Raw genomic sequence first — 22,747 nt, 5'->3', positions numbered from 1 at the left:
GTTTATTCTATAATAATGAAATTTATTATATCAATTTAAATATTATTTTAAAAATATGGAAAATTCTATAAATGAATTGGATATTGAAGATTCTTTGAAAATTGCTTCTAAAGAATGGAATCGAATTATTAATGCTGCTACAAAGGTATGCATATTTCATTAACATAAAATTTTTATTATAATGCATGAAATTTTTAAATATATTTTTTAAAGGATGGTTATAGAGAAGGAATAGAAGATGGATCAAATTCTGTTTTCCAAGAAAGTTTTAATAATGGATACAAAGAAGGTTTTCAAATAGCTTTCATTCTAGGAAAATTTAAAAGTTTATTAAACATTACTTCACGAGATGTTGAACATCCACAAAATATAAATGAAATTCTTGATAAAATTAAAAGAGGTATATGTCATATATGTGTAGCAGAATTTCAAAATATAAATGATCAAAAAATTTTTTCCGAAATTATTAATGAACAGAGATCATATTCATTGAAAGTTCTTCAAACATTGTATCAATATTTTCAACCATATGTAAAACAATTAAATATTAGTGAATCAGATATATTAAAAATCCAAAATTTTTCAGAATTAAAAAATAATTAATTTACTATATAATTAATATACTAATATAAAGTTATTTGTATTTTTTATTAGCATGTAAAGCATCAAGTTTGAATCATAAATAAAAAACATTAATTATAATATTTTTATAAATATAATCCTTCGGGAGATCCTTCCTTTTTCCGATACAAAACGCTTTCTTTAGATTTTTTAAAATCATCGCTAGTAACTTTCATACGACGTTCACGTAATGCCATTAAACCAGCTTCAGTACATATAGCCTATAAAACAAAAAAAATATTTTTAATACATTAAAATTAGGAAATAATGTTATTTATTTAATTTTTTTTCATTTAAACATCATTTAAATAATATTTTACCTTTATATCTGCACCTGAAAGATCATCTTTAGCCATAATTAATTCTGCTAAATTTACATCAGGTGCTAAAGTCATTCTACTAGTATGAATGCTGAATATTCTCCGTTTTGTTTTTTCATCCGGCAATGGAAATTCTATTTTTCTATCAATTCGACCTGGTCTGATTAATGCTGGATCTAAAGTTTCAATTCTATTTGTAGCCATTACCACTTTAACATCTCCTCGACTATCAAAACCTAAATAAAAATAAAAATAAAAGGATATATTTTTTTATTACATATATATAATAATATATATATTATAGAAATTATATATTATAATATAATTATATACTATTATGATTCATATAATATATGAATTTAAAATATATTTCATACCATCAAGTTGATTGAGAAGTTCTAACATAGTTCTTTGAATTTCACGTTCACCTCCACTATTGCTATCGTATCGTTTGGTACCTACAGCATCTATTTCATCTATAAATACAATTGAAGGAGCATGTTCTTCTGCAACTCTAAATAGCTCTCTAACAAGTTTAGGACCATCTCCTAAATATTTTTGTATAAGTTCGGAACCAACGACTCTTAAAAAAGTTGCTGAAGTTTGATTAGCAACAGCTTTTGCCAACAATGTTTTTCCAGTTCCTGGAGGACCATAAAGTATAACTCCTTTTGGAGGTTTAATACCCATTTCTTCATAATATTCTGGATGTGTTAAAGGTAATTCTACAGATTCCTTAATTTCTTGAATTTGTGTATCAAGTCCTAAATAATAAAATATTTTGAATATATAATTTAAATTTGTGAATATATAAATAATATGAAAATTTTTAATGATAATATAATATTCCATACCACCAATATCTGCATAAGTTTCTTGTGGAGCTTTCTCCAACTTCATTACTGTAACCATAGGATCTGTATCATCTCCTAAAACTCCAACAACAGCATGAACTTTATGATTTAATAAAACTGAACATCCAGGTTCTAACTGATCCTTATCTACAAATGATAAAATTGATACATAATGTTCAGAGCCAACAGATGTAGATACTATTGCATGATTATCATCAATTATTTCTTCTAATGTCCCGACAGACATAGGAGTTCCACGTAAATCATCAACTTTAGATCTTTCTTCTTCATTTTTTTCTTCTTGTGGCTTTAATCTTTCTTGATTTCTAATAAATTCCTCTTCCATTAATAAATAATCTTTTATACGTTCTAACTTTAAAAGTTTTAATCTGCAACGTGTATGTGGTGTAACTTGTGGTAATTTTAAAGCAGCATCTGGTCCTTTTGTACGTCTTTTCTTTTTACCCACTCTTGTTGGAATAGGTGGTTCATATTTCTTTTTTTTATCCTTATCATCCTTTTTATCACTTCCTGTACCACCAGTACCAGACTGATTTTGTCCCTATTATAATAATTATTATATTTGATAAATTCAATTTTTAATAGTTAACATTTTCAATATGATTTTAAAAAGAAATTGAAAAAAAATTTTAAAATTGGAAGAAAATAGAAAAATTTATATATTATTGAAATAAATAATTAGTATATGCGAAAGTTTAATTTTCAGTTTAGTTAGAATAAGCAAATTAATATAAAATAACCTATAATATCAAATAATAAAAGTATAATTATTTAAATATAAACATGGATAATAATTAATATATAATTAATTTAAATCTTATTAAATATTTTATACTTTATATATTATTTAAAAAGTATTAATTTATATATAATTAAAGAAATCTTAAAAATTTACCATTTTACTTTTTGATCATACGAATCGAAACAGCGAAGTCATTTCCGTTATATAAATACAATCGATTACAATTTCGAGATCTTTGTAATATATCGAAATAATTCGATACACATATTAATTCGATAAATATATTAATTAAAAGATTGTAAATTAGAAAATCAATAAAATAAAAACAAGTAATTTTTAATTTTAATTTTATAACAAATTATATTATTGAAATTTTTGAAAGCAATATAATATAATATAGTAATAATATTTAATAAGCTTATTTTTTTATTTCTGAACAATAGCTTACAATACTTATTGTTTATGTATTAAATGCAAAGTAAAATTAAATATCTTTTTAAAAAAAAATATAAAAATTTTTGTTTAATCTCATATGTACAAAAATAATATAAATGATGAAAAATTATGTAAATGATTTTTTTCTTGAAGAGAACTTTATATGACAAATAATTTGTATGAATATTAATATTGACAACATATAGATTTGTGAAATTTTATTTTAATATTTAGATACATTTATTTTTGCAATAAAGTATCTTCTTCTATCTTTTCAATTATCGCTTCTTTATAACGTCTCATTCAAAATCATTCAAAAATAATAACGATTAAAAATAGTAAAACAATTGTTACATATGCTTGTTTTAAAAATATAATAATTTGTTTACAATTTTTACATCATATATAATTAAATAAGTATATAAAAAGTTTTTAAAGAATATAATGAAAATTTTAAATTTAATAATATTCAACCAATAAAAATAAATATCTATTATATATTGTATATATGTATGTTTTTAAGTAAAAATCTTCATATTATTATTAATTTGCTTTTTTGTTCAAATTACTATGCAACGTAGTTTAAGTTTAAGTCACAAAAAGTTTAAAATATACATTTTTTTTTATACCAATGAAGATTTTTTTATATTATTCTTGCTTAGATTTAAAAATCTTATAATATGATAATTTCTGTATCATATGTTACAGAAAAATTAATTTATATTGTTGAATGTAATACGAGTGAGTTTAATAATACTTTGTTAATAAAACAAAGTTTGTAAAAGAGAAATACATCGTGTTATTTCGCGTATAATATTTTTCTCTTTTTACTTTCATTTATCACAATGATTAATAAGTATTTAAGAATATGTTGTTTTGATGAACACAATATAATACAACGTGTACAAAATGTTTTAGATATGATGAGAGGCGTGTTTGAAGCGATTTAATAAAAATATTTACGATGCTCAAAGTCCAGCTAATATAATTCTGGGATCTTCTACAGCAGCCTTGATCTTTCTTAAAAACATCACAGCCTCACGTCCATCAATTAATCGATGATCATATGTTAAAGCCACATACATCATTGGACGAATTACGATCTAAAAATTATTAAAATATTTTTAATAAGTATTTATATTAAAAAAAATTTTCAATGTTTACCTCGCCCTTTATTGCAATGGGTCTATCAAATACTCCGTGCATTCCAAGAATTGAGCTTTGTGGTGGATTAATAATAGGCGTTCCCATCAGAGAACCAAAAACACCGCCGTTACTTATTGTAAATGTACCACCATCCATATCTTCGACAGTTATTTTACCTTTTCTTGCTTTATCGCTTAAAGCTGCCAAAGCAATTTCAATTTCTGCAAAATTTTTATTTTCTACACTACGAAGAACTGGGACAACAAGTCCTTTTGGTGTTGCAACTGCAACACTGATATCAACATAATCTCTATAAACTATTTCAGCGCCGTCTATTACAGCATTTACTACTGGTTGATCTTTTAAAGCATAGGCACTTGCTGCAATAAATGGACTCATAAATCCTAATTTCAAACCATATTTCTTTGTAAAGTTTTCTTGATGTAATTTGCGGAATTCCATAATACGACTATAAAAGATAAAAAAAAATCAATAATTGAAAAACAAAAAAATATTAGCAATAATAGTTATGATAAATATTTAATAACCTCATATCAATTTCATTAAATGTTGTTAACATAGCATTCGTATTTTGAGCTTCTTTTAATCGTTCTGCAATACGCATTCGCATTCTGTTCATTTTTACCCGTTGTTCTGTTCTGGTACCAGTTATTTCACGTGTATAATCATCAGGAGGTAATTGTACTTTTGCAGCTTCTAATGCCTAAAGATTTTCAATTGCATTTATAAATAATTATATAATAAAAAAAATAAATAATTTTATTTATTATTAGTTTTGTATAATTATACATACTTGAGCAGGTTTAATTGTAGTAACTGGTATAGATACTGCAGGTCCTTGCGGAGATGGCGGTCGAGCTGCTGGAGGTGGTACAATTGCAGGAGAAGGTGTTGGTGGTAATGATGATGATGTGGATAGTGGTGATAGTGATGGTGATAGTGGTGATGGTGGTGGTGGTGGTGGTGGTGGTGGTGGTGGTGGTGGTGGTGGTGATGGTGGTGGAGGAGGTGGTGGTGGTGGTGGTGGTGCTGCTGCTGCTGCTGTTGTGCTAGGTGGAGGACTTGGAACTTTTTCAACAACTTTAGATGCTGCCGGTGCTCCATCAGTAGCACCAATGTCAATAACACATAGTTTCTGCCCTGATTTTACTGTTTGACCATCTTTGGCAAAAATCTCTTTTATTACACCAGAACCTGGTGCTGGTACAGGAACTGAAGTCTATTTAGAAAATAAATCAATTAATATGTATATTATTTTTAAATTCTTTATTTATTTTACCTTATCTGTTTCAATTTCACATAAAACATCATCTTCTTTAACCAGATCACCAATTTTTTTATCCCACCTAACATCTCCTTCACTTACACTTTCTGCAAATGGTGGTACTACAACTTCCTTCATTTCCCCTATTATGTTTAAATATACACAAATTTTATGAGATCAATTTTGAATATATCTATATTTTTTTGTTCAAAAAAAATATATTTTTTTACTTACATAAAGTAGATGTTGAATGAATATATCTTGTTTGGTCTATCCAACAATGAAATTTCTTATATTTTGTACATCTAGAGATGTGCAAATTAAGATTTTTTGAAAAATAATTATTTTTATTAAAAATAATTTATAATAATTTATTAAATATGTTAAAAAAATATATATTTAAAAATATTTAATTTTTGAAAAATATTTTTTAACTTACAATCGGGAATTCTTGCTGACCACATGTTGGGTGTGGATAAATAGAATGTGCCCTACAAAAATGATTTGATACAATTAATAGTTTATGTTCATGGTTATCCCCAACGTTGATATGCCTCTCTATAAAGATAATGTTTAGATTTTCAACATAGCTCACCACTTCTTTACTATATCATCATTTTTATTTCTTACCTTGACTATATAAAGATCTCACAACCTAAAAAAAAAAAAATATAATATTAATACATACATTTTTTTTTTAAATGCAAAAATAACAAATAAAATATTATGTAAAAATATTACATATATTATGGTTTTAATTTATAATATTTATATATATAATATACATTACAAAAATTTATATATTACAATAAAAGTACATATAAAAAAATAAATATTGGAATTATTGAATAGAAAAAAAATAGATAGAATAAATAGAAACAAAAAATTTTCATTTTCATTTATAGTTTGAAACTGATGAAAATTAACTTGATTATCTAAAAAAAAGTTTTATGTCAGACAATAATAAAAATTTTATAACACTGACAGATTGATAGATTAAGTCATAAATCGTAACATGTTAAGATAGTATTATATAATCGATGCAATAAGTAAGATAATATTTCGATAGCTTTGATGGCAAGTTCTACTTCTAAGGACGTTAGATTCTCTTTACCTAATATGTGTCACAAATATTTCAATGTTAATAATAAATGGAACATAGTTACCTTCGTTTGTGATATACTATTTCTTGTTATTACACGAGGCACAAACCGCGAACAGTTGGACAACATCGCGGCCATCCTCGAATATGGAAAATTATAACTTAGATGTTCGTTCTTTACTGTTGTAATGATAAGGAAGCAATACGGTATAGTACAAGTAGTAGTGGGGCAAGTTTGCTACGATAAATGTGTGTTCTGAAATTTGGCACTATTGAATTCTAGAAAATATAAAAATTATCAAAATGTAAAATTATAAAATAATTATAATATTTATCAATTACAATTATGATATTTTAAATAATTATTATACTTAATATAAAATTTAAACTATTTAAAATAGTAGTAAATTTAATATTGTAACAATATGATTTTTTTATTAGAACTAGTATTTTTTTATCAATGAATACACATTATTTTTTTTTTTTTTACATAAAAATTTGACCATTATCTAATAAAAAATAAAAAAGAGTAATCATACAATAACACAAACATTTTTTTTATATTATAATTGATTGAATTAAATATATTTATAATGTAAAATTATATATAATTTATATATGTAATATCATACAAATTTTAATTATGTATATTATATTATAAAAAAATTAAGAATAGATATCATAATATATAATATGAAACTAATATGAAGAAATTTGTTAATAAATATTATTAAAATATATTAAAAATATTTATATCTGTATTTACTTATACAATTATTATTTAAATTTTAATTCATATTATTTATTTTATATTATTTTTTATTAGTTTTTATTAGTTTTTAAATTGTAAGATATATTAAAAATATCACTTATGATTTGTTATATTAAAAATGTACACAATTAATCTAACATGTTAGTGAGTTCGTGACTGAATTTAGGTTTTTAAATATGAATAGTGAAGATGTAATTAAAAGAAAGAAGTACGGAGCGGGTTATATTGGAATATATTTATTATAAACACGATATGCGATAATATCTGAACATTGACTATCGACGTGGAAAAATTTAAATTTTTCAGAAATATTTTAGTTTATTGCAATCATCTGACAGCGAAATATATACTTTTATTAAGATTGGCGAAATTGATTGTGCAACATGGCGATTATATTTGAATAATAAGCGCATGTTGATTTGTTGTTATTTTACTAATATTGCAAATATTTATATATATTTTTTGTAATAATTTAGAAATAATGCGTGTATATCAATTGTGATATATATTCTATTTCGTAAAAATTTACTGATACTGGTTAACAAGATTAAGAAGAAAGGAAAGATAATAAGAAAAAACGAAAAAGAATAATATCTTTTATATATTTCGTATATAATTTCGAATTATTATTTATAGTAGATTATAATCTTTCAAAGATTTGAGACAGTAATTGTGAAATATTAGAATATATATTATTTCTTATATACAGATTTTTTTGAAGTTCTTTATAAAAAAAAATATTAATTAAATAAATTATGCAATATATAAAAATTTGTATAATAATTTCAGTGCATTTTAGAGGTCACATGAGAGTTAAAGAAATTGTAGGCTCAAATGCACTGTGATAATTAAAATATCATAATTAACAGTGTGATGAGTAGCAGTGGATATCGTGGAAGAAACTTTGGACCACGGGGAACTCATATAAATGGTCCGACCAATGGCTTTAATGGACCTAGATTTCCGCATCCGAGTTTTAATCATCCAAGACCATTACATAGATTATCTGGTCCTGATAAGTGGATAGAACGTGCAAATTTTGCACCTTGGCAACAGAATAAAAATTTCCTTCCTCATCCACAATATAGGGGTAATTTACAATTTCGACCAAATAATAGGGGTAGAACAACAGGTCGTGGGATATTAAGATTTTCTGGTCCTGGTAGACCATCAACTGCACAATTTTGTATGGGTTTTATAAGAAATCCTATACATAGACCACCATTACTTCAAGAAGAACAAGATGGAGATAAGCCTATATTAATATCACAAACTCCTTTACTTGGTTCTGAAGAAGAACGTCAACAAAAGATTTTAGAAACTGCTGACAAATTAAAACAAAAATTATCTTCTATAACAGAAGAAGAACTTACAAATTTTTGGGAAGATGATTTATCTGTTTTACCAAATAATAGCTCTGAAGAAGAAAATATACGAAATAAAGGTATTCCTGAACTTAGTCATGAACCACCTGAACTTGATTTGACATTTACTGATTTTAGAGATATAGGCAGAGTTGATTGCATTAATTCAAAATTTGAAAATGTAGATAGTAAATCTAATAATGAGATTTCAATTAGTTTTGAACAAAAATCTACAGATAATGTTAGTACAAACGATAAAATTACTATTATAGATGAAAATAATAAAGAAAAATCTTTGATTATTTTGGATTCAATGTATGATAAAGATAACTTATTAAAAAATGATAAATGTTATGAACAGATACATCATGATTTAACTAATTTTGAATGCAATGAAAAAAATTTACATTTTCAAAATAATAATGTTCCAGAAAGTTTAATAACTTCAACTTCGAATAATATTAATGAGAAATCATCAAATTTACTATCAATAGAATCAGTAAATGATTCATTATCAAAAAAATCTCCAGATGTAAATAATATAGAATCAATACTAGTATCAACTAATGAAAACGATGATAATAAATTAAAAATAGATTTTTTACAAAATCAAAATATTGTGCAAGTAGATACACAGAGTATAAATGAAAATATTACACAAGACATTAATATAAATGTACAACATAATGATAATTATGTAGAAACAAAATTATTTGAAAATAATCAAATTCAAAATAATTTGCAAACAAATATATCTCAAGAGATAAGTTATAAAAATTTAGGAACTATTTCTGATTCTCAAAATAGATTATCTAATTTTTCATCTTCTAGTGGAGAAATTTATTCAAACATTACCTGTGATTCTACATCTACATCACCATATTCAAATTATAATGATTCATCTATTTTTCAATCAAGAATCTTCAATATACCACTTAGATTCACTCCAAGAATTGGTGGATCTAAATGTCATTGGACTTTTCAACAGAATGGAAAAAATTTATTTTTTAGGGGATCACAAAGATTATCTTTTCATGGTAATCAAATATCTTCACCAAGACGTGTTGCATCATTTAAATCAACTGATTTAATTCCAGTTGAATTTGATCCAAGAGCACCACCACCATCATCATTTATGCATAATGTACCTATTTCAAACCATGAATTTCAACAGACTGCAATAGTGTCATTTAATAATTTGCCTCCTACTTTTAATCCAAATGCACCTCCTCCAAATATAAGACCAAAATCAAATACTGAATTATCACAAGAATGGCTACAGCCTATATCCTCTTTAGATTTAAGAGGTCAAGCAATAAATACTCAAAGTAATTTAAAAATTATACAACCATCTTCTGTTTTTGATCCTAGGAGACTACCTCCTAGAATTTCAAATATTCCAATAACAATAAATGAAAAAGTATCTGAATTCAATCCTCAACAGCCACCACCTAAAATTCATAGAAGAGAAAAAACTCTTCAACCTCCACCAATTTTTGATCCACGACTTTCTTTTCAAGAACGTTCTAATTTAATTGCCCCCTTAAACATTTCCAGATCAAATATGATACCATTCAATTTAATTGAAACATCGCCAGTGTCAGATTTTAAAATTAGTCCTGTTACACAAAATTTTTCACAGCCACCTCCTATAAATATTTCATCTCATCAAACGTTTATTTCTAACGTGCAAGTGAATTTTCAATCTGTTGTATCACAAACAAGTAATGAACAGGAAATAATAAGAGAATTCTCATTACCTCTACCACCTATAAGTATCACTGAACTTCCTCCACCACCACCTCTACCAAAAGAACCTTTAATAGAAAAAAATTCTAATCCCAACCAAAATATAAATATGGATGATGGATTAGAAGATATGCAAGAAGCAATGGAATTTGCAAAACAAATAATGAATTTGAGTGAAGAAATAAAGAATAATGATACACCTTCAACATTTTCTGAATTATCATTAACACCATCAAAAATTCCAATACCAAATGAAATTTCATCATATCATTCTTTATCAATAGAAGAGACAAATACAAATATTACAAAAAAACAGAAAAAAAAGGAAAATAAAAATAAAAAATGTAGACAAAATGTAATTTATGGTCCAGAATTGATTTTTGAAAGACAAGAAGATATTACAACAATAGATGAAAAACAAAATTTACAAAATCAAAATAAAAAAACTGAAGATATATTACTATCAAATGATCAAATAAGGCCTAAAGTAATATTCAATTTAAATTCTAAAACAAAAAGAATACATAAACCAGAAGACTGGCATAAAATTTCTATAAATATTTCTGATAATAAAGAAATTTCTCAACAGAAAACCACTCAAAATTCTAATAAAGAAAAAGATATATATAATCCTAAAAAACATTATGAAATTAGAAATAATCAAAATAAAAATCAACAAAAAGAAATCAAGATTAAAAAAAATTCAATACATTCTGCATCACTTACAAATATATCACATGAAAAATCAAATGATACATCTTATCATTATAAAAATTATACCAAAGATATTGAAAAATTAAAAGCACATTCCTCCAATATGATAACATTTAATAATATAATTACCCCTAAAAATCAAATAACCAATTCAAAAAAAGAATCTAAAAAACAAAATGTTGCTACCTCAGAATCTTTATGGAAAAATAGAGTAATTAGTCGTTTCCTAAAAATGAGTAAAAATGATATTTGCAATATGGTGAACAATTCAAGCCTTCGTAAGTTTGATATTGTAATGAGACATCTGGTAAAAGAAAGAAGATCTTCTCTTTCTTTAGAATTAAGAAACACTGAAGATGAGAAAATGAAAGAATATGATAGAGAAGAATTTATGAATCAGTTAAATGCAATGTTAGATCCAAGTACTGTTGTAGGCATTACGGACTTACCTACAGAATTTATTCATCATTTGAGCGAAGTTTTACAACTTGATCCTATGCCATTTGATATTGAAAACCAAAATGTAAATGATGAAATTGAAATTATAAATCAAAATGAAAATTTGAAAATAAATACATGTGAATATGCAAATGAAGAAAATTTAGAAATTCAATCTTTTACTCAACAACCAGATTCTCAAAATATACATGAAGAAAAAATAGAAGATAATTTTTTATATAATAACGAAGAGTCTATTCATTATTCCTTGAACACAGAATTAAATTTAAATACTTCACAAGAAGATACTAATTTGTCACATAGATCAATCTCGAACAATATAAATTCCGAAATTGAAAATGTACATAAAAAACAACCATTATTTAATGAGGCTGACTTAGATGATATATTATCTGAAGTTACAGAAAAAACAAAGAATTTACCAAATACAAGTTTATCTATCAAATCAGAGAAATTCATTGAAACATGCACAGGTGCTTTATCAATACAAAGAGTAACAAAAACTTTTGACTCTAATATTTTTTCACAAATTCCTACTAAAACAGAAGCTGATCTCGATGTCATTTTTTCAGCTGGAATTGCACGAGTTAAACAGCTTGGTAAGAATAAAATAAATTTAGATAATTTAAGAGCATCCAAGTCTAATTTTGAAGATCGTAATACATTTAAATCCGAAAGATATGAAAGATGGAATAGAAAAGAAGATCCAGATACATTTAGGAATTTAACAAAAGAAGAATGGGAAGCAAAATATGGAATAGCAAATATTGCAATATCTCCAACTATTATACGAAAAAATGTCTTTAATAGCGATGAAAATTTAATCAAAGATAAAAATTGTTCGTCAGATTCACCTATGAGATATTTGAGTATAAGTCCTTTAACTCATGAAATTTCTACGTATAATGTAGATAAATGTATTAGCGATCCTGATGAAATAGAAGAATTGCAAAATATAGAAGGATTGGAAAGTAATGGCGAGTCTAGTTTGACTAGTTCTAGTGATACCGATGAAGAAACTGTTGCTTCTAATGTGACAAAATTGTTGAAAGTAATTAAAGAAAAAGAAAAAATTGCGAAGAAAAAATCGCTCAATGAAACAATCAGAGATGAAATAACTGCTGAAATAGAAAAGAAATGGAAAGAAAAAAGTAAACATAAGGAAAAAAAATCTCGTAAGCATGGAAAAAGGAAAAAAGATAAAAAAGACAAACGAAGAAGAGAAAAAAGAAAGAAGAAAAAGAGAAGTTGCTATTCAGACTCATCAAAATTCAGTGAAAAAATTGAAAGATCCCGATTATTGACAAAAGATGAAATTAAGAAAGAAGTAATTATCAAGCAAGAGCAGACCAAGTCTGAAGAGAATGCTTCATTTAACAATGAGATTAATAATACTATGATTAATAAGGTAGTAGATTTACAAATCGAATCTCAATGTTTACAAATAGAGAAAGAACAATTATCTACAGTTACAAATACAACACCACAATCTAAGAATAAATCAGATATCCCAATGTTGATACAACCGAAAACTAAAGCACAACTTAAACAAATGCCAGAGTCTAATAACACAGATCAAATGCATATTATGAAAAAAACAATTGAAATTACAAATAATAAAACAAATAATGAGAAGATAAAAGATTTTTTGGATATAAATAAAGATAATGAAATAAAAAATAATAATGAACTAATAGATACTGTTTCATATACAAATTTTTCTTTGCATCAAATTCATGTATCTGTTAATAAGGAATTACCTTCATCTATTCAATCACACGTTAAGACTATTAGCAACGATACAGCAGATATAACATCATTTAAGTCATTTAATTATAATACTTTAAATTCTGTTACTAATCTTAATATAAATAATCAGAATGTTGGTCAAAAAATATGTACAAATATTTCTTCGGCAGAAAATAAAAGTAGCGGCTATAAAAAAATAGACATAAAAGCGTATAAAGAACGCGCATTACAAAGACGTTTAAAAGAACAAACTATATCAAAAGAAAATCCTGTAAATTCTATTTCATTCATTCAAGAATCACATCATGTTTTACCTGTTAATGAATCTAATGTTGAATTGTTAAATGTAATAAAAGAAATGAAAACAAATGAAACTGATATCAATGAATTAAAAGATCCACGGTTAAGAATAAGATCAATAAGTACTCCTTCTTTAGAAGATTCTGATAAAGAAATTAAACAGAAAATTAGTTTAAATGAAATGGATGTTGTACAAAAAAATGAAAAATCTTTAATTCCCGTACAATTAGAGAATCCTAACGAAAACAATATAATTCATCCAATAAATTCTGATTTAAATATATTTAAAGATTCTATTAAATACAAAAAATGCAGAAATGGTAATAAATGTTCATCACAAATAATCACTATACGAGAATTTGATGAATTTCGAAAAAAAGAAAAATCAAAATTTGAATCAGAGAAAAAAACACCATCTTCAACTATTGACTTCTTTAAATTTAAGAATATTCGATCAGAAGGCAGTAAAGAATTGAAATTGAAAAAAGAAAAGTCCAAAAGATCTGCTGAAAAAAAGAAAAAAGATTCAAAACCAAATGAATCTAGATCGCTGATAAATGAAAAATCTATAGAGAAATATTCCTATAAAAAAATATCTGAAAACGATCAAGAATCGCTAATTTTAAATTCACATACTAATGATCAAATTGAAATTAAGAAAATAAATAATGATATCAATGAAAATTTATGTAGTATACAAACTACTGAAACGTGTTCAAAAAATATAAAAGGAATAAATGATGTTAAAACTATACAAGAACAAATTAATACTAATTCTATAGTAAAACAAAAAAATCAACAATCTATTGATAACAAAGAATCAATAAATATTGATAAGAATGTTACTCTCCAAGTTAATAAAGAAATAATTACAGAGAATCAACAGATTATAAATCAAAATCTAATAGAAACAAAAGATAATCAAAGTTTAATAAGTTCAGAAGAAAAAAATAATATTAAAAAGATTGAAAAACATACAACTGAAATCAATAAATTACATACAATATCGACTGAATCTGAGAATTTAAATCTCTCTCAATATTTGACTATTGAAAATTTAGATATTGAAAAAGATACATATAGCGAAATATCATCAATAGGTTTAACTTTTTTTAGTCATACTCCATCAATCGAAAAACATATGGAAAATACAATACTCGTTTCGAATCATATTAGCAAAGAATCTCATCCGTTAATTGAACAAATTGATGTTGATATTCAGAAAAATGATCATTCAATTAATGTTAAACTTTTAAAAAATGTTAAAACTTATAATGAATCTATTTCGGATACGAAAATGGATTCAGAAACTATCGTTAAAAACGATACAAATGGAGAAACAAATGATGAAGAAGAACATCAAGATAAGCTTATATTTCAATTAAAAACTTCAGAAAATCACAATAAAGTTGTTAAAAATGAAACAAAATCTCCAGATAGTCCAAGTAGTCCATTTAAAGGTTTTTTTGCAGATACCATCTGTGAAAATGATATCTGTCGGATATCTCAATTATGTAATACAAAAATAAAGAATGAAAGTAATAAAAAAAATGTAATAGTGGATTCTGATCAATTAGAAACATGTTTTATTGATAGATCACCCATTGTAGAGTCAGCGAAAGATTATAGGAATAATACTAGAAGTTTTTTTAAAAAGATGAAGAAAGATAATGAAATAACATTGATTAATAATTTAGTAAAAGAGAAACAAAATATTCAAGATAAAACAATAGATAACAATAGTTTAAATATGAGAGATGAAGTCGATATAATAATATCAAAAACAGAAAATACAGATGTAACAAAGAATAAAAATGATCGAACATATAATTTTCCATCTGAACAAAAGAAAATTTTATGTAAATTTGATATAGAAAATCATACATTCAATGAAGATACTGAACCATTTATTGTTTTAGATGAATATATAGATAATGTAAATGAGAAATCAATTGAGAAATTTAGTACTCTTGATTTAGATTTTGAAGATTGTATTGCGAGAGATGCGAATATTTTTACGACTAAATCATCACAAATAGAAGAAAATTCGATGAACAATATTAAATCACCATGTTTTGATTCAATAATTTTCAATAAAGTATCGGAAAATATATTTGATAAAAAAGATAGTGTCAACAAAGGACAAAATCATAACAATATAACTTCTATGCATGAAAAAGAAAAATCTACATTATCACAAAAAAATATTTCCTTTTCAAAAAAATTATTTACACCTATAGAAAGAACTATAAATATTACAGATATAGTTTCTTCCACTTCTGAATTGAATACTGAAGAATCAAAAATGCCAAATATTATTGAACCAATTGATTCGATTATTTCGGATATTTCAATAGAATGTTCGCAAAATATTATTAGCACTACATCTAAAGATATTTCTCAAAAGGCTGAAGAAACTCCTGAATCATCTGCAATAGAAATGAGAATTGAAAAAGAAAATCATAATTTTACTATATCAGAGAATAATTCACAACATAATCTTGAATCTTTGAATGCAGCAGTTACATTTTTTGAAAATAAAACTTCAGAAAAGCTAAATATTTTAACAGAAGATACAAATGCACTTTCAGAAAATTTATCACATATTGCATCAATATCTGAAACAATACCTGAAAAAAATACAGAATTTTTAGTGGAAACTCAAGAAGAATTAGATCATAATTCTATAGATCAACAAGTATTAGTTCCTTTTGAAATAAAGATGTCCAATAATAAAAATGCATCAATTGACTCTGCTATAGAAAATGAGGCATCAAAAAATTCAAATAAAACAATTTCGAAAAAATTAAATAAAAAAAAGAGGAATATAATGTTAAATAACATAAAAAATAAATCAAGAATGCATTTAAATCGATGTAAGCATAAAAAACAAAAGCATAATATTTCTAAGAAAATAATAAAAGAAGTTATAAAATCAGATACTATAAAAATTACATATCCAACCACAAAAGCAGCTATCATGGCTAGGATGATTGAAATTGATGTTGAAATTCATAAATTAATGACAGAAAAAATGACTCTTTATAAGATGTTGACAAGTGGTACTTTACCAAATGACGACAATTTACAACAAAATAATGTAACATACGAAAATGAAGAAGTTGGAATACCAGTGAATAGGCCTCAAACACCATCTATGTTAATGTCACAATTAATTCAGAATATTGAAACTAATCCAATAACAAATCAATGTGCCAAAACAAATAAAGAAAATTTATCTATAAAAGATATTCCAAATAGTTCTATACAATCAAATAAATTTAAAATATTACATAAACACGATCATTATACAGATAAAAAAGAAAGTTGTACTTATAATTCTGATGATGAAATTACATGTCATACTGGAGCTATTAAATCATTAAACTCTACAAAAAGAAAGAGAAAAAAATCTAGATTAATTAAAAAATTGGAAAATAAACTAAACAGTAGTAACAGTAGTAATATATCTAATAAGGATATACAAAATACAATTACAGAAAAAATAAAAGTTAATGATATAACACATTTAACATCTCAAAAAATAAATATAAAACAAGGAATAATACAAGAAGATTCTGATCAGATATCAATGAATGAAATCAAATCTCAAGAAGATATGAACAAAATATGTACACAGCAAATTGAATTATCTAATAAAGATAAAATAGAGATGTTAAAATATCAAGAAATTGATAAAATTATTGAATCTACTGAATCTCAAATATCAATTGAAAAAAATATTCAAACAAAAATACAAACACTTAATGAAAAAAATTATTTAATAAAAGATAATGAAAGAAATATTGAAATTTTAAGCAAAAAAAATATCAATAATATAGATAATCAAAATAATATAGATAATAAAAATAATGATGAAAAGAATATAGAAAAATCACCAGAGAATAGAACACCGGAAAGATCATCAATATATTCGGATGATAGCACTTGGGATACTCTTCTTCAAAATTCAAGTGTAGATGATCAAAAGAAACCAACCACAGGTCTTGCTCTTTTAGAAGAAACATATAAGAAAGAAATGGCGAAAACACGAAGAATAAAGGCCGAAGCACGAAAAAAGAAAAAGAAAAAATTGCAAAATTTATTACAATCTGTAAATGTTTTAACTCCTGATGAGGAAGAGCTACCACTTTCTATATTATATATAAAAAAATTGCACCAGAAGAAAAAATTATTGGATTCTTTAGAACAGCAAATGAAACAACAAACAAATCATAATTCACAATTGTGGAAAAACGTAGTTGAAGTAATAAATGTGGCAAAAAACAAAACAGAAAATCTTGAATCATTTGAAAAACAATCAATTGAAGTTATATCTCATATATTAAATTCAGGAAAAAACGCTGAATCTAATGAAAATAAAGAGAAACAAGTAGTAGATTTAAAATCAAGAAATACAGAATTTTATACTGAATCATTAATGAATCATGAAAATAGAAATGAAAGAAATAACAATTCTAAACAGAATAATTTACAAATATTATCTAATAAATCACAAGAATTTTTTAATAATAAACATTTTCAAAAAAATTTAGAAATCAATGCGTCATCAAAAATTGCAAATGATTTATCCGAAATATCTGTATGTGATACATATATGAATACAAAAGAAAATTTAACAAAATCTTCTGAACAGCAAACTATGAAAAATAATAACATAGAAATTAATCAAATGAATTCATTAGAAGATTCAAATTCATGTTTTACAGAATCAAATTTAAATAATATACATAATAATCAAAATATTTCGAATGCTTCGGAAAATTCGGATATAGAAAAAGTTGAAAAAAAAACTGATAAGACAAACATGGAATTTTATTTTCAAAAGAAACTTGCTAATATTGACAAGAACATTACAACACAAGAACTTATTAATAATCAATTGATAATAACATCTGAAGATATTGAAAAAAATTACGATACTTTAATTGAATCTAATGATAAAAACATTATAATTATAAATGAAAAGGAAAAAATAAATTCAAAAGTACAAAATGTAAATGAAGAAAAATTACAGGATGATAAAGATAATAATACTATAAAAGAATATAATAATATGTATCAGGATGAACATTTTATAAGTCTTAAAGAACATAAAGAACAACATAATAAACATTCAAGTGAAGAAAATAATAATCAGAAATCTGTTTCTTCTTTTATTGAGAATATAGAAGAATCAAAAAGTGATATATTTGGTAAAAAGTTGTATAAACGTAAAAGAAGAAACAACAAAACTCCTCTTCGACGAAGCTCAAGAAATGCTGAAGAATCTGCAAAACGTATAAAATTAGAAGTTGATATTGACTTAAATGCTAAACAAGAGGAAAAGAATTCCAGGATATCTCCGAATACATTATCTATATCATTATCGCCATGTGAAGAAATTGAAACTATATTTACAAATCCTAAAAAAAATCATAGTATTCAAAAACCAATAATAAATAGAAAACGATGTACGCCTATGTCTCCGGAAATTGAAATTCTATCACATGAATCGAATTTAAATAATGAATCAATAAAAGCAGTTAAAAAATACAAAAAACATACAATGTCCGAAATGATGAATTGTATAGTACGAGTAGTAGATTGTAAACATACGATTTTGAATCCAACTATAAGTTTAAATTTATTACAAAAGTATGGAATATCCAGAATTAATACGAACATGTATTCTAATTCTTCAAAAATAGATTTTCTAGATTCTGTGCAATCAACATCAACTAAAGATATATTGACTATATGTACAAAACAAACATCATTGGCTGAATTTTCACAAACTCAAACTTCAAAGTTAATTAAAACATTTGATGATACAACACGATCCATTACTGATCAAATAAATCTAATTAAAATCAAAAAAATATCGAAATCTGTAAAAAATTCACTTGTAAATGATAAAGAAGAACATATTAATAATGATACCGAAATTATGCCAATTTTAATAAAAGAACCAAATACTATGGATAATATACAAAATTGCGATAAGCCAGATATTGAAATTGTGGAAGAAAAAATGAAAGTTATCAAGAATCAACAATACAATAATTGTGAATCGACATCGACATCGACAATAGATATGACAAAAGATAAAGAACTACCGAGAACACAATATACAGTACATAAAGGTCCCATTTTAGATATTAAGGTAAAGAAAAAGCGGCATCGTAATAAAATCAGAATAAAATGAAAATATTAAAATAATTTATTTATTCTTATTTTTCTGAATTAGATAAATTTATATATTTTTTTAATATTTATAATATGTTAAATTTATTTATTTATATAAATATATTTTTAGTTCTTATTCAAAAATATATTTTATTTGTTATAGATTTTTATATAAAGAATTCTATTGACATTTTATATATATATATATATATATATATATATATATAATATATTTATTTATTTATTTATTTATTTAAAAATAAAAAATAATTAATAAAATTTAAAAAATTATTAATTTTTAAATTTTCACTTGTTATTTTCCTTGACCTTATAAATTATTTTTTATTTCATAATTAATATTTTACTCAATAATTAATATTTTATAATTATACAATTATTTGTTTTGTGTTTATTTTTATCTTTAGCTGTAATTTTTAATTTTATGATTCCATATTATTATTAATGGAATAAATAATCTATGAAAATACTAAAAATTTGATTAAATTTAATAAATTAATAATAAATAATTATTTATAATAATTAATTAATAATAAAAATAAATATATCTTTTAGGTTTTTGAGAATTCATTTCTAGCTGCAAGTGAAGATGGTAGAATATATAGATATAATCAAGCATCTAATGGAATATTAAATATTTATAAAGGTCATAAAGCAGCAGTTACTTGTTTATATGTATATAATGCAAACAATATAGATATTAACAAAGAATGGATGTTTTCTGGTTCATTGGATGGAACTCTACGATGTTACAATATAATGGTAAATAATATATTTACCTATAAATTTAATGTAATATATTATTTATTTAATTTTCCTATATATTTTTATATATATTAAATTATTATATTATTGTTATATTCTTAAATATTTTATTTAGACTGGAATACAAATAAGAGATACAGCAGATATAAGTAGTCCAATACAATGTATGGATGAAGCATGGGGAATAATTTTTATTGGTACTAAATCAGGTCATGTATCACGTTACCATATGAAGGTTTGTTGAAAAACTTTTGAAATAAAATTATTTTTATACTAGATATAAGTATTATCTTTATAATGAAAGATACATGAATATTTCAGTCAGGTGTAATTAAAGGAAATAGCATACAATTCTCAGATAAATCTGTATTAGCTTTAAAAGCAACTAATGAGGGTCCACGACGAGTTCTTATTGTAGCATCGCGTAATCAACCGATAACAATACGAGATGCTCAGAATGGCCTATTTCTTCGCACAATTTGTGGTCAAAAAAGTCACACAGTATATAGTTTGATGCGTGATTATAATTTAATTTATTGTGGTACGAGTAGTACATCTATACCTGTATTTGATTTTACGGTTCGTAATAATAATATATATATTTTATCATATTATTATTGTAATATTATATTATTAAAAATCATTCTTTATTTTTTTTATTTTATAGAATGGTGAACAAACAATGCAATATAATGCTGGTGTAGGAATCGTATGCATGCGTTTATACAAAAAATTATTATTTGCTGGTTGTTATGATGGAAATATTTATGTATTTGATACAAAGGTTAATATTAAGCATAATAAAATATAAATAATAATAATGAAATATTAATAGTAAAAATTATATTAATTTTCATATTTTAGGATCATCGACTTGTATGTAGTATCCCTGGACCTGGTAATATGTTATTAAGTATGGAAGTCATAGACAATAAGGTATCTTACTTTTATAATAAAATATTTATTAAAATATTATTAAAATATTATATTAAATTGTTTGTTTTCTTAGATTATAGCTGGTAGCAAAGATAAACGTTTGCAATCATGGCAAATGCCTCGACAAGTACTATCTTTATTATTGAATCAAATTTGAACTTATAGATCTTAATCTAGTCGTGCTCCTAGGAAAATTTGGAGTACAATCTGTTTACAATGACCGTCTATAAAATATTTGTACGGATTCAAAATATTTGATCTGTAATATATATATAATTTTATTTAAGAAACAATGCACATAAATAATATAAATATGTTTGTACAGGAAATTAGATAAATTATTGATATTTCACAGTAAAATAGGAGTATTTATAGTAAATTCAAAAAACTTATTAGAGTCTTACTCTTTATTCTATTTTAACACTTCACAATTCGCACTACTGGAATAATAAACTTCCTGTGCCTTGTGCGAAATATAAATTACTTTTTTTTTATATTTTATATTCTTTAATAAAAATACAAAAAACATAATTTTAATTATATATATATAACAATAACAACAACAACAACAACAATATATTAAAAAAAAAAAAAAAGCATCATTATCATTTAAAGTTCTTAAACATTTGCACTTATTACTTTTTTCTTTTGTACCTGCATTTTTAAATGTTATCAGATTATATATCATCTAAGTACGTAATAAATGTAAATGTTAATATATAATTATATTATAATTATATTTGTTATTTTATATTAAATTTATAAGTAACTGACAACATTTCATAATTTGTTTAAATGTAAAAAATTGAAGTATATTAAACTTATACGGAAAAATTTATTTGAATTAAATAAATAAGAAATATGAATTTAATTGTATTGATAGAATGCACATCTTTCCAAATAAGAAATGCTCTAATAATTTTCGCGTTGTAAATGTTTATCATTAAATTGTTATACATTAATTTTTATATATGATATTATAATTAATAATTAATATATTTCTTTAATAAACTAAAAGAAAGATGTGTTTCTGTCAATGATATTAACAAAAAAAAAAAATTTATTTATATTAATATATTATGGAACTTTTTATTTTAAGAAAATATATGCAAAAAAATTATATCATATTTTGCTTTATTTTTAATATATATTATTTCATTTAATTAATATTTTGTATTTATAAATTATATTATTATTTACATACAT

The 22,747-nt window shown here is 24.1% G+C and overlaps 4 protein-coding genes across 6 annotated transcripts; 2 read left to right on the top strand and 2 right to left on the bottom strand.

The window, feature by feature from the left end:
- Positions 1-40: 40 nt before the first annotated feature.
- LOC726160 lies at positions 41-702 on the top strand. Its single transcript, XM_001121920.5, has 2 exons — positions 41-145; positions 214-702. Exons 1-2 carry the CDS (start codon positions 56-58, stop codon positions 601-603), a joined length of 480 nt encoding a protein of 159 aa, XP_001121920.1. The 5' UTR covers positions 41-55; the 3' UTR covers positions 604-702.
- Positions 308-2,832, bottom strand: LOC551128 (26S proteasome regulatory subunit 4). The gene is made up of 5 exons (XM_623524.6): positions 2,712-2,832; positions 1,796-2,357; positions 1,319-1,705; positions 942-1,177; positions 308-842 (listed from the first exon to the last, which is right to left on the bottom strand). The coding sequence occupies exons 1-5, from the start codon at positions 2,712-2,714 to the stop codon at positions 708-710; spliced, it is 1,323 nt and encodes a 440-aa protein (XP_623527.1). The 5' UTR covers positions 2,715-2,832; the 3' UTR covers positions 308-707.
- Positions 2,833-3,198: 366 nt separating this feature from the next.
- On the bottom strand, positions 3,199-6,742 carry LOC409155 (dihydrolipoyllysine-residue succinyltransferase component of 2-oxoglutarate dehydrogenase complex, mitochondrial). Of its 2 annotated transcripts, none has more exons than XM_392679.7 (9): positions 6,591-6,742; positions 6,055-6,079; positions 5,864-5,915; positions 5,659-5,729; positions 5,440-5,567; positions 4,954-5,379; positions 4,688-4,863; positions 4,158-4,608; positions 3,199-4,096 (listed from the first exon to the last, which is right to left on the bottom strand). In XM_392679.7, exons 1-9 carry the CDS (start codon positions 6,663-6,665, stop codon positions 3,962-3,964), a joined length of 1,539 nt encoding a protein of 512 aa, XP_392679.5. In that variant the 5' UTR covers positions 6,666-6,742; the 3' UTR covers positions 3,199-3,961. The 2 variants fall into 2 exon arrangements, with proteins under 2 accessions (XP_392679.5, XP_006567925.2); XM_006567862.3 differs by having other exon boundaries at positions 5,864-5,982; positions 6,591-6,714.
- Positions 6,743-7,417: 675 nt separating this feature from the next.
- On the top strand, positions 7,418-22,269 carry LOC100576413 (uncharacterized protein PF11_0213). 2 transcript variants are annotated; one of them, XM_026441057.1, is made up of 8 exons: positions 7,418-12,057; positions 12,157-19,799; positions 20,396-20,602; positions 20,721-20,840; positions 20,927-21,184; positions 21,273-21,389; positions 21,470-21,541; positions 21,615-21,933. In XM_026441057.1, exons 1-8 carry the CDS (start codon positions 8,172-8,174, stop codon positions 21,696-21,698), a joined length of 12,387 nt encoding a protein of 4,128 aa, XP_026296842.1. In that variant the 5' UTR covers positions 7,418-8,171; the 3' UTR covers positions 21,699-21,933. The 2 variants fall into 2 exon arrangements, with proteins under 2 accessions (XP_026296842.1, XP_026296841.1); XM_026441056.1 differs by having other exon boundaries at positions 7,419-19,799; positions 21,615-22,269.
- Positions 22,270-22,747: the final 478 nt, after the last annotated feature.

Source organism: Apis mellifera, linkage group LG5 (assembly GCF_003254395.2).
Source record: "Apis mellifera strain DH4 linkage group LG5, Amel_HAv3.1, whole genome shotgun sequence".
Taxonomy (NCBI): domain Eukaryota; kingdom Metazoa; phylum Arthropoda; class Insecta; order Hymenoptera; family Apidae; genus Apis; species Apis mellifera.
This window is presented reverse-complemented; position numbering and strand designations above follow the sequence as displayed.